Source organism: Hemibagrus wyckioides, linkage group LG11 (genome assembly GCF_019097595.1).
Source record: "Hemibagrus wyckioides isolate EC202008001 linkage group LG11, SWU_Hwy_1.0, whole genome shotgun sequence".
Taxonomy (NCBI): Eukaryota; Metazoa; Chordata; class Actinopteri; order Siluriformes; family Bagridae; genus Hemibagrus; species Hemibagrus wyckioides.
The window spans coordinates 33,973,352-33,983,351 of NC_080720.1; the positions used below are offsets into that span (position 1 = coordinate 33,973,352).

General features: G+C 44.3%; 1 protein-coding gene and 1 long non-coding RNA gene across 2 annotated transcripts in view; one reads left to right on the plus strand and one right to left on the minus strand.

Annotated features, from left to right (window-relative positions):
• LOC131361617 (uncharacterized) overlaps positions 1-6,168 on the plus strand; it is a 27,530-nt gene extending 21,362 nt beyond the window's left edge. The window contains exon 2 of the long non-coding RNA XR_009206053.1: positions 6,022-6,168. This is a non-coding gene — a long non-coding RNA (uncharacterized LOC131361617). The remainder of the gene's footprint in view (positions 1-6,021) is intronic.
• LOC131361614 (TBC1 domain family member 24-like) lies at positions 5,766-9,812 on the minus strand. The gene is made up of 8 exons (XM_058402955.1): positions 9,499-9,812; positions 8,919-9,248; positions 7,640-8,666; positions 7,182-7,334; positions 7,014-7,077; positions 6,762-6,857; positions 6,391-6,580; positions 5,766-6,167 (listed from the first exon to the last, which is right to left on the minus strand). The coding sequence occupies exons 2-8, from the start codon at positions 9,235-9,237 to the stop codon at positions 6,016-6,018; spliced, it is 2,001 nt and encodes a 666-aa protein (XP_058258938.1). The 5' UTR covers positions 9,238-9,248; positions 9,499-9,812; the 3' UTR covers positions 5,766-6,015.
• Positions 9,813-10,000: the final 188 nt, after the last annotated feature.

The window sequence follows — 10,000 nt, forward strand, 5'->3', positions numbered from 1 at the left end:
TCTGTGTGCATGTCCAGTGTGCATGTCCAGTGTGCTTTTTCTGTGTCCATGTCCAGTGTCCATGTCCAGTGTCCATGTCCAGTGTGCATGTCCAGTGTGCATGTCCAGTGTGCTTTTTCTGTATGCATGTCCAGTGTGCATGTCCAGTGTGCTTTTTCTGTGTGCATGTCCAGTGTGCTTTTTCTGTGTGTATGTCCAGTGTGCTTTTTCTGTGTGCATGTCCAGTGTGCATGTCCAGTGTGCTTTTTCTGTGTGCATGTCCAGTGTGCTTTTTCTGTGTGCATGTCCAGTGTGCTTTTTCTGTGTGCATGTCCAGTGTGCATGTCCAGTGTGCATGTCCAGTGTGCTTTTTCTGTGTGCATGTCCAGTGTGCTTTTTCTGTGTGCATGTCCAGTGTGCTTTTTCTGTGTGTATGTCCAGTGTGCTTTTTCTGTGTGCATGTCCAGTGTGCATGTCCGGTGTGCTTTTTCTGTGTGCATGTCCAGTGTGCATGTCCAGTGTGCATGTCCAGTGTGCTTTTTCTGTGTGCATGTCCAGTGTGCATGTCCAGTGTGCATGTCCAGTGTGCATGTCCAGTGTGCATGTCCAGTGTGCTTTTTCTGTGTGCATGTCCAGTGTGCATGTCCAGTGTGCTTTTTCTGTGTGCATGTCCAGTGTGCATGTCCAGTGTGCATGTCCAGTGTGCATGTCCAGTGTGCATGTCCAGTGTGCTTTTTCTGTGTGCATGTCCAGTGTGCATGTCCAGTGTGCTTTTTCTGTGTGCATGTCCAGTGTGCTTTTTCTGTGTGCATGTCCAGTGTGCATGTCCAGTGTGCATGTCCAGTGTGCATGTCCAGTGTGCTTTTTCTGTGTGCATGTCCAGTGTGCATGTCCAGTGTGCATGTCCAGTGTGCATGTCCAGTGTGCTTTTTCTGTGTGCATGTCCAGTGTGCATGTCCAGTGTGCTTTTTCTGTGTGCATGTCCAGTGTGCATGTCCAGTGTGCTTTTTCTGTGTGCATGTCCAGTGTGCATGTCCAGTGTGCTTTTTCTGTGTGCATGTCCAGTGTGCATGTCCAGTGTGCATGTCCAGTGTGCTTTTTCTGTGTGCATGTCCAGTGTGCTTTTTCTGTGTGCATGTCCAGTGTGCATGTCCAGTGTGCTTTTTCTGTGTGCATGTCCAGTGTGCTTTTTCTGTGTGTATGTCCGGTGTGCATGTCCAGTGTGCATGTCCAGTGTGCTTTTTCTGTGTGCATGTCCAGTGTGCTTTTTCTGTGTGCATGTCCAGTGTGCTTTTTCTGTGTGTATGTCCAGTGTGCATGTCCAGTGTGCTTTTTCTGTGTGTATGTCCAGTGTGCTTTTTCTGTGTGCATGTCCAGTGTGCTTTTTCTGTGTGCATGTCCAGTGTGCATGTCCAGTGTGCTTTTTCTGTGTGTATGTCCAGTGTGCATGTCCAGTGTGCATGTCCAGTGTGCATGTCCAGTGTGCTTTTTCTGTGTGTATGTCCAGTGTGCTTTTTCTGTGTGCATGTCCAGTGTGCATGTCCAGTGTGCATGTCCAGTGTGCTTTTTCTGTGTGCATGTCCAGTGTGCTTTTTCTGTGTGTATGTCCAGTGTGCATGTCCAGTGTGCTTTTTCTGTGTGCATGTCCAGTGTGCTTTTTCTGTGTGTATGTCCAGTGTGCTTTTTCTGTGTGCATGTCCAGTGTGCTTTTTCTGTGTGCATGTCCAGTGTGCATGTCCGGTGTGCTTTTTCTGTGTGCATGTCCAGTGTGCATGTCCAGTGTGCTTTTTCTGTGTGCATGTCCAGTGTGCATGTCCAGTGTGCATGTCCAGTGTGCTTTTTCTGTGTGTATGTCCAGTGTGCTTTTTCTGTGTGTATGTCCAGTGTGCATGTCCAGTGTGCATGTCCAGTGTGCATGTCCAGTGTGCTTTTTCTGTGTGCATGTCCAGTGTGCATGTCCAGTGTGCTTTTTCTGTGTGCATGTCCAGTGTGCTTTTTCTGTGTGTATGTCCAGTGTGCATGTCCAGTGTGCTTTTTCTGTGTGTATGTCCAGTGTGCATGTCCAGTGTGCTTTTTCTGTGTGCATGTCCAGTGTGCTTTTTCTGTGTGCATGTCCAGTGTGCTTTTTCTGTGTGTATGTCCAGTGTGCATGTCCAGTGTGCTTTTTCTGTGTGTATGTCCAGTGTGCATGTCCAGTGTGCTTTTTCTGTGTGTATGTCCAGTGTGCATGTCCAGTGTGCTTTTTCTGTGTGTATGTCCAGTGTGCTTTTTCTGTGTGCATGTCCAGTGTGCATGTCCAGTGTGCATGTCCAGTGTGCTTTTTCTGTGTGTATGTCCAGTGTGTATGTCCAGTGTGTATGTCCAGTGTGCATGTCCAGTGTGCATGTCCAGTGTGTATGTCCAGTGTGCTTTTTCTGTGTGCATGTCCAGTGTGCTTTTTCTGTGTGTATGTCCAGTGTGCATGTCCAGTGTGCTTTTTCTGTGTGTATGTCCAGTGTGCTTTTTCTGTGTGCATGTCCAGTGTGCATGTCCAGTGTGCATGTCCAGTGTGCATGTCCAGTGTGCTTTTTCTGTGTGCATGTCCAGTGTGCTTTTTCTGTATGCATGTCCAGTGTGCATGTCCAGTGTGCATGTCCAGTGTGCTTTTTCTGTGTGTATGTCCAGTGTGCTTTTTCTGTGTGCATGTCCAGTGTGCATGTCCAGTGTGCATGTCCAGTGTGCTTTTTCTGTGTGCATGTCCAGTGTGCTTTTTCTGTATGCATGTCCAGTGTGCATGTCCAGTGTGCTTTTTCTGTGTGCATGTCCAGTGTGCATGTCCAGTGTGCTTTTTCTGTGTGTATGTCCAGTGTGCATGTCCAGTGTGCATGTCCAGTGTGCTTTTTCTGTGTGTATGTCCAGTGTGCTTTTTTCTGTGTGCATGTCCAGTGTGCTTTTTCTGTGTGCATGTCCAGTGTGCTTTTTCTGTGTGTATGTCCAGTGTGCTTTTTCTGTGTGCATGTCCAGTGTGCTTTTTCTGTGTGTATGTCCAGTGTGCATGTCCAGTGTGCATGTCCAGTGTGCTTTTTCTGTGTGTATGTCCAGTGTGCATGTCCAGTGTGCATGTCCAGTGTGCTTTTTCTGTGTGTATGTCCAGTGTGCTTTTTTCTGTGTGCATGTCCAGTGTGCTTTTTCTGTGTGCATGTCCAGTGTGCTTTTTCTGTGTGTATGTCCAGTGTGCTTTTTCTGTGTGTATGTCCAGTGTGCTTTTTCTGTGTGCATGTCCAGTGTGCTTTTTTCTGTGTGTATGTCCAGTGTGCATGTCCAGTGTGCTTTTTCTGTGTGCATGTCCAGTGTGCATGTCCAGTGTGCTTTTTCTGTGTGCATGTCCAGTGTGCATGTCCAGTGTGCATGTCCAGTGTGCTTTTTCTGTGTGCATGTCCAGTGTGCTTTTTCTGTGTGCATGTCCAGTGTGCATGTCCAGTGTGCATGTCCAGTGTGCTTTTTCTGTGTGTATGTCCAGTGTGCTTTTTCTGTGTGTATGTCCAGTGTGCATGTCCAGTGTGCATGTCCAGTGTGCTTTTTCTGTGTGCATGTCCAGTGTGCTTTTTCTGTGTGTATGTCCAGTGTGCGTGTCCAGTGTGCTTTTTCTGTGTGTATGTCCAGTGTGCTTTTTCTGTGTGTATGTCCAGTGTGCTTTTTCTGTGTGTATGTCCAGTGTGCGTGTCCAGTGTGCTTTTTCTGTGTGTATGTCCAGTGTGCTTTTTCTGTGTGTATGTCCAGTGTGCATGTCCAGTGTGCATGTCCAGTGTGCTTTTTCTGTGTGTATGTCCAGTGTGCATGTCCAGTGTGCATGTCCAGTGTGCTTTTTCTGTGTGCATGTCCAGTGTGCATGTCCAGTGTGCATGTCCAGTGTGCTTTTTCTGTGTGTATGTCCAGTGTGTATGTCCAGTGTGCATGTCCAGTGTGCATGTCCAGTGTGTATGTCCAGTGTGCATGTCCAGTGTGCTTTTTCTGTGTGCATGTCCAGTGTGCTTTTTCTGTGTGTATGTCCAGTGTGCATGTCCAGTGTGCTTTTTCTGTGTGTATGTCCAGTGTGCTTTTTCTGTGTGCATGTCCAGTGTGCATGTCCAGTGTGCATGTCCAGTGTGCATGTCCAGTGTGCTTTTTCTGTGTGCATGTCCAGTGTGCTTTTTCTGTATGCATGTCCAGTGTGCATGTCCAGTGTGCATGTCCAGTGTGCTTTTTCTGTGTGTATGTCCAGTGTGCTTTTTCTGTGTGCATGTCCAGTGTGCATGTCCAGTGTGCATGTCCAGTGTGCTTTTTCTGTGTGCATGTCCAGTGTGCTTTTTCTGTGTGTATGTCCAGTGTGCTTTTTCTGTGTGCATGTCCAGTGTGCTTTTTCTGTGTGCATGTCCAGTGTGCATGTCCGGTGTGCTTTTTCTGTGTGCATGTCCAGTGTGCATGTCCAGTGTGCATGTCCAGTGTGCTTTTTCTGTGTGCATGTCCAGTGTGCATGTCCAGTGTGCATGTCCAGTGTGCTTTTTCTGTGTGTATGTCCAGTGTGCTTTTTTCTGTGTGCATGTCCAGTGTGCTTTTTTCTGTGTGCATGTCCAGTGTGCTTTTTCTGTGTGCATGTCCAGTGTGCATGTCCAGTGTGCTTTTTCTGTGTGTATGTCCAGTGTGCATGTCCAGTGTGCATGTCCAGTGTGCTTTTTCTGTGTGCATGTCCAGTGTGCTTTTTCTGTGTGTATGTCCAGTGTGCATGTCCAGTGTGCTTTTTCTGTGTGTATGTCCAGTGTGCTTTTTCTGTGTGTATGTCCAGTGTGCTTTTTCTGTGTGTATGTCCAGTGTGCTTTTTCTGTGTGTATGTCCAGTGTGTATGTCCGGTGTATATTTCCTGTGTGCATTTCCTGTGTGCATTTACACAAAATTGTTTTGGAAGGATTTAGAATTTGATATTAATAGAAAACTGGAGTGTCTAATAGAAATGTGTTTATTTGATGTGCTTTTATACACAGACAAATTTAAAAGATAAAGAACAACATATTGTACATTTGTTTATTTTATTAAGAAAATACCAGATATTCATCAGAAAAAGTGGGCTCAATGTAAACCACATTTTTTCACATTTTATAAATGGCTTTAAATTATTATGTAAATCTCCTGGAACAAACCAAAAACAAAAACGGTTTGAAAACATGTAATGCTCTGAAAGCACAGAAATTTGTCATTTAAAAAAAAAAAAATTATTATTATTTTTTTTTCCCCCTTTCTTATGTCAGCTAATGTTATTGTGAGAATGTGAATATGTAATACCTCTTGTTCTTGTGGCATTGAATAATTTTATTTAATTCATTCAATTAATTCATTTAAAATCTTTTATTAAAAAAACCCACTAAATTTCGTACACAAATATTCTAAAATGTTTATTTTAACTTGTAATTATTTGGTTCTTATTAAGTGTTTGTGTACACACACACATGCACAATGAATCTCTCTGAATCACAAAACCAGACATTAACTGTTAAAATAAATTATACATCTTTAATAAAACTCACAGAATTATTTTCTCTTTATTCTATAATCTTTATTTGTTGAATCTCACTTATCCTTATTTTTTTGCTATTTGGAAACTTCATTGTAAATTAATTTATAAATAATTATTATGATACTGTCTGATAAGTCTAATTACAACTGTTTCTGAGATCAGATATACAGAGAGAGAGTTTTAAATATTTTTATTTATGTATAAAGGAAATACACATCGTAAAAAAGACACACAATAACACTGTTTTATTGAATAAATCAGATGATGTCTGAAAAAAGTCACCAAAATGATCAGTGTTACAGAGATTCATCATCATCATAACAACAACAACAATAATAATAATAATAATAATAATAATAATAATAGCTGTGTGTATTTGTACTCCACTACATATTCACTAAAATACACACTCTATAAATAAGTAACACACAACCTTTACAGATCATAAAACTCATTCAGAATAAATTAGCATTAACTGGTGTGTGTGTGTGTGTGTGTGTGTGTACTCTTTAAAGTGGATCATTCTGAATTCCCCAAACTTCCAGACTCTGGATCCTGAATTTGCCCCTGCAGAGGATCGGACTGTCAAAAGTGTCGCAGTATCCAGACTGTCCTGCTGTCAGACCTGCTGTGAGACACAGAGCATGTCCCCCGTCTCCACCTGACACACACACACACACACCACCATAATGATAAATAAGTTAAACAGTTAGACAGACAGACAGAGAGACAAAGAGAGAGACAGACATACAAAGAGACATAGAAACAGAGAGAGAGACAGACAGGCATACAGAGAAAGAAAGAGAGACAGATAGACAGACAGAGAGAGAGAGAGAGACAGACAGAGAGGGAGACAGACAGACAGACAGAGACAGACAGCTCACCAATAAACAGATTCTCATCATCTCCGCTCATGAAGCGTGGGGTCACAGGAGGGGAGACGGAGCAGGACGATGTCTTTACATCACAGGAAGTGCAAGCTAAGGAAGATGAAGATGAAGAAGATTCCTTTGTTCTTGTCGTCCCTGAGATGTGCAGCACAGTTTTCTGGTATCGCTCCATCGCTGGCCTCAGCTGAAACAGCCACCATTTTAATTTATACAGATACACATCTGATATCATTCATGTTAAACAACTTTTCATAAAAACTGCAGTGTGACACACACACAGCATAATGCTGTGCAGAACATCACATTATTACATCACTTCCTGTACAGTATCTTTAATGATTAGATGCTTCCCTGATGTTTCTTACCGAGAAAACGAAACACTCTCCAGTGCCGAAAAACTGCAGCTCCGCTTCCTCACAGCTCCTCAGAGTCCAGTCTGAAGACAGAAATGCTCCACACACCTGAGACAGACAGACAGACAGACAGACAGAGAGACAGATATTTCAGGTGTGTGGTTTGGTCAGTACTCTGTCAATGTTCCCTCACACCAAACACAACAAGAAAAAAATCCACACATTTGTTAAATAAAGTGTTTCCTAATGTGATCTGACCCTCACCTCCTCGTCCACTGTTCTCAGGAGCAGCACCGTCGGCTCGTGGCCTTCAACATGCGCATAAAACCTGAAAATACAATTCTTTTAAAATAAAGAAATTACAGAGTCTGAGAAATGTATATATGCTGAAGGAGGTCAGGGTGAGGTAGTGGAGGTTAAGTAGAGGCATACGAGGTGAGGTTTCTGCCATGTTCCTCAGTGCTGTAGAGACGTTCTGGGCTGAAGAGAGAGAAGCGTTCGGGGATCCATGCCCACACCACTCGCATCTCCGTCTCAGACACCACACTGGAGCGAAAACACCTCAAATCTACACTCTGGTAAGAGCTGGAGAAACACACACACGCACGCACACAACCCTTTATTAATGATTACAGACATTACTAACTAGGACTCAGAACCCAGAAACAAGGACAGCAGACTGTAAACATGAAACCTTCAGGAAAGAGAGGAAAGTGTGGCACTAGACCAGATGTAGTGTTTCTGTTCATCCTCATCGACACCGAGTTTTAAATCTCACTTTTAATCCACAGTCTCTCATATTTTAGCATCATACATGAGAATAGTTGAGGAATAAACCCCTCGTGCAGAGCGTGTAGTTCCCATGCTTTATTTCATCAGAAGCTCCTCACCTCTTGTGCTCTATCCCCTTCTGTATTAGTGCTTGCTTGTTAGCGTTGTAGAGGAAGTTGAGCTCCTTGCGTGTAGGCAGCTGGATGCTAAAAGCTCTCTGAAGCAGAGCCTCGACGCTACTGTGACGGCTCACGTTCTCCACAAACCTCTTCATATCCTGCTTGAAATCTTCTACATGGGCCACTCGGGAGCTCACCGAGACTTTGTAGAGGCTGAGCAGCGCTAAAGCGACACGGTACAGAACCTTGTAGCCCTCGACCAGGTAGATGTCCAGCGCTCGGACGGCATAGCCGAAAGGCAAATCGGCGAAAATCCACATGATCCAGTCGGAATAGAACTCGAAGAGGCTCTGATGGGAGCTGGCGATCAGCTTACGGATCCCACGGCAGTACTTGTTGGCTAAGTCCCCGAAGGTCATGCAGGACGCGTGGGTGGTAACAAAGTTCTGATCGATGTAGCGCTTTTGTGGATCTGTGTATCTCACGAGAGAGCAGATGCTGTGGAAGCACTGAGCCTCGTCCTCGCTGTAGTGAAGCAGCAGAGACACCAGGGCCGGCAAAATGGGGCAAAAGGACATTTCTGGGAAGTTCTCGCTCACACACAGGAGGATCTTCTTCACCGAGTTCAGGCCGGATTTGTTCAGGCAGTAGCGAGGGATCTCACCATCCTTCATGAACTTGGGGAAAGGATGCGTGCTCCTCCCGTGTTCCTCGAACATCCTACCCACCAGCGAGTGGTACGTCTCCGAGTCCTCGGCGCTGGACGTACACTCAATGAGGTGAACAAGGTGCTGGTAGGATTTGGCATGCAGCGTGTGCTGTGTTACCCAGAATCCGGAGCGAGCCATTTCCTTCAGCTCTGAATGATCGCTCTGTAGAACTTTCTGGAAGCGAGAGGCTGCTTCTGGCTCAATTTTCTCCCAGTCCACATAGTGACCATATTTCATGCCAGAAGACGAGCTGATCTCCCAGCTATCCGGCTCGGTGATGGTCAACATCGGGATGTTTTTAGGGTTTCCTCTTGAACCTTCCAGACAGACAATGTTTTTATAAATCAACTGAAAGAGTAGAAACCTCTGAGTGCATCTCTGTGATCTTTCCTCATTTCTCCAACAGGTTCCACCTTCATTATTAATTAAAGATTTAATTACTAAATATTTAATATTTAATCATTCCCATCCTGTGGCTTAGGTCAGTCACTAGCCTGTCATCATGAAGGCCATAAAGATCATGAAGGTCATTATTCATTCAGCATAGTTTCTTACAGAGAGGAACTCACCTCCGTGATCTTTACTCAGATGTTTGTTTACTCCTGCTGTGGATCTTTTCGATGGCGGTTTGTTCTGAAAGTTTCCCCCGTTCTCTTGTTTCTCAGCTTCCCCCTGAAAAGCTTGCTGGTCTTCATTGTTTCCGTTTTGATCGAAGGTGTAGAAGGATCTGGACCGAGGTCTGAGGAACTGCCTTTGGCACTCAATCAAATCTGACGTCTCAAAAAGGGAACAGGAACGAAGCCTTTGACAGCTGGCCGAGCCGCTCGCCGCCTGTGGCTCTGCTGAGCCGAGGCTGGAGAAATCCAAGCCTGGAGAAACCTGGAGCATTTCTCCAGCAGCTGAGGAAGAGTTCAGAAGAGTTTGGAAGTGTCAGGAAGAGTTCAAAGGGTTTGGAAAATTTCTGAAAATTGTTTAGAAAAGTTCAACTCAGAAATTGTAAACTATTTAGAAAAGCAGAGGGTTTAGAAGTTGTTGAGAAACCCACAGTATGGTTGTGTCCATACAGTACGAGTGATGGAGTTTAAAGGTGTTCAAGGTGTTCAGAAGGTGCGGAAGAGATCAGAAAGAAACAGTTTTAAAATGACTTACAAGAGACAGAAGCAATCCAGATGGCTTGTTGGAAAAGTTCTGAAAACCTTTAGAATGTTCTGAAGAATCGAGAAGAAGTGAGAAGAGTGCAGACGATTTCTAAAGTCTCTGTAGGTCTGATCGTTGCTCAGTGCTTGGCTCCAGACGCACACCACCACAGCGGTCAGATGATTTATGTAGATGACTTGTGTAACCACTTAAAGTGTGTGGTGGAAAATTCCAAACTCTTCTGTTATGCATGTGAGATGGTTACCTGTGTTGATGGGAGAAACACACAGTGTTTAGCAGGAAAAATACAGGCTTTAGAGATTACAAAACAAATACTCTGGGCAGTGTTAGCAAGCACAATGTCGCTGAATAAAATAAATCAACACTCTCATGTCTCCAGAGTCACAATGTGAGGATTTTTATAGCCATCTTCTGTGTGTTTGTCTGTGTGTGTGTGTGTGTGTGTCAGCTGTCCATCCTGATACTGAACATGAGTGTGTATATATTAGTTAAT

Bases quoted from the DNA above. Each gene is read 5' to 3' on its own strand.
- LOC131361614 (XM_058402955.1), bottom strand. From the start codon at position 9,237: ATGCTCCAGGTTTCTCCAGGCTTGGATTTCTCCAGCCTCGGCTCAGCA. The intron at 6,858-7,013 runs GTGAGGGTCAGA...TGTCTGTCTCAG, and splicing joins TGAGAACAGTGGACGAGGAG to GTGTGTGGAGCATTTCTGTC. The intron at 6,581-6,761 runs GTAAGAAACATC...TGGCTGTTTCAG, and splicing joins GAGAGTGTTTCGTTTTCTCG to CTGAGGCCAGCGATGGAGCG.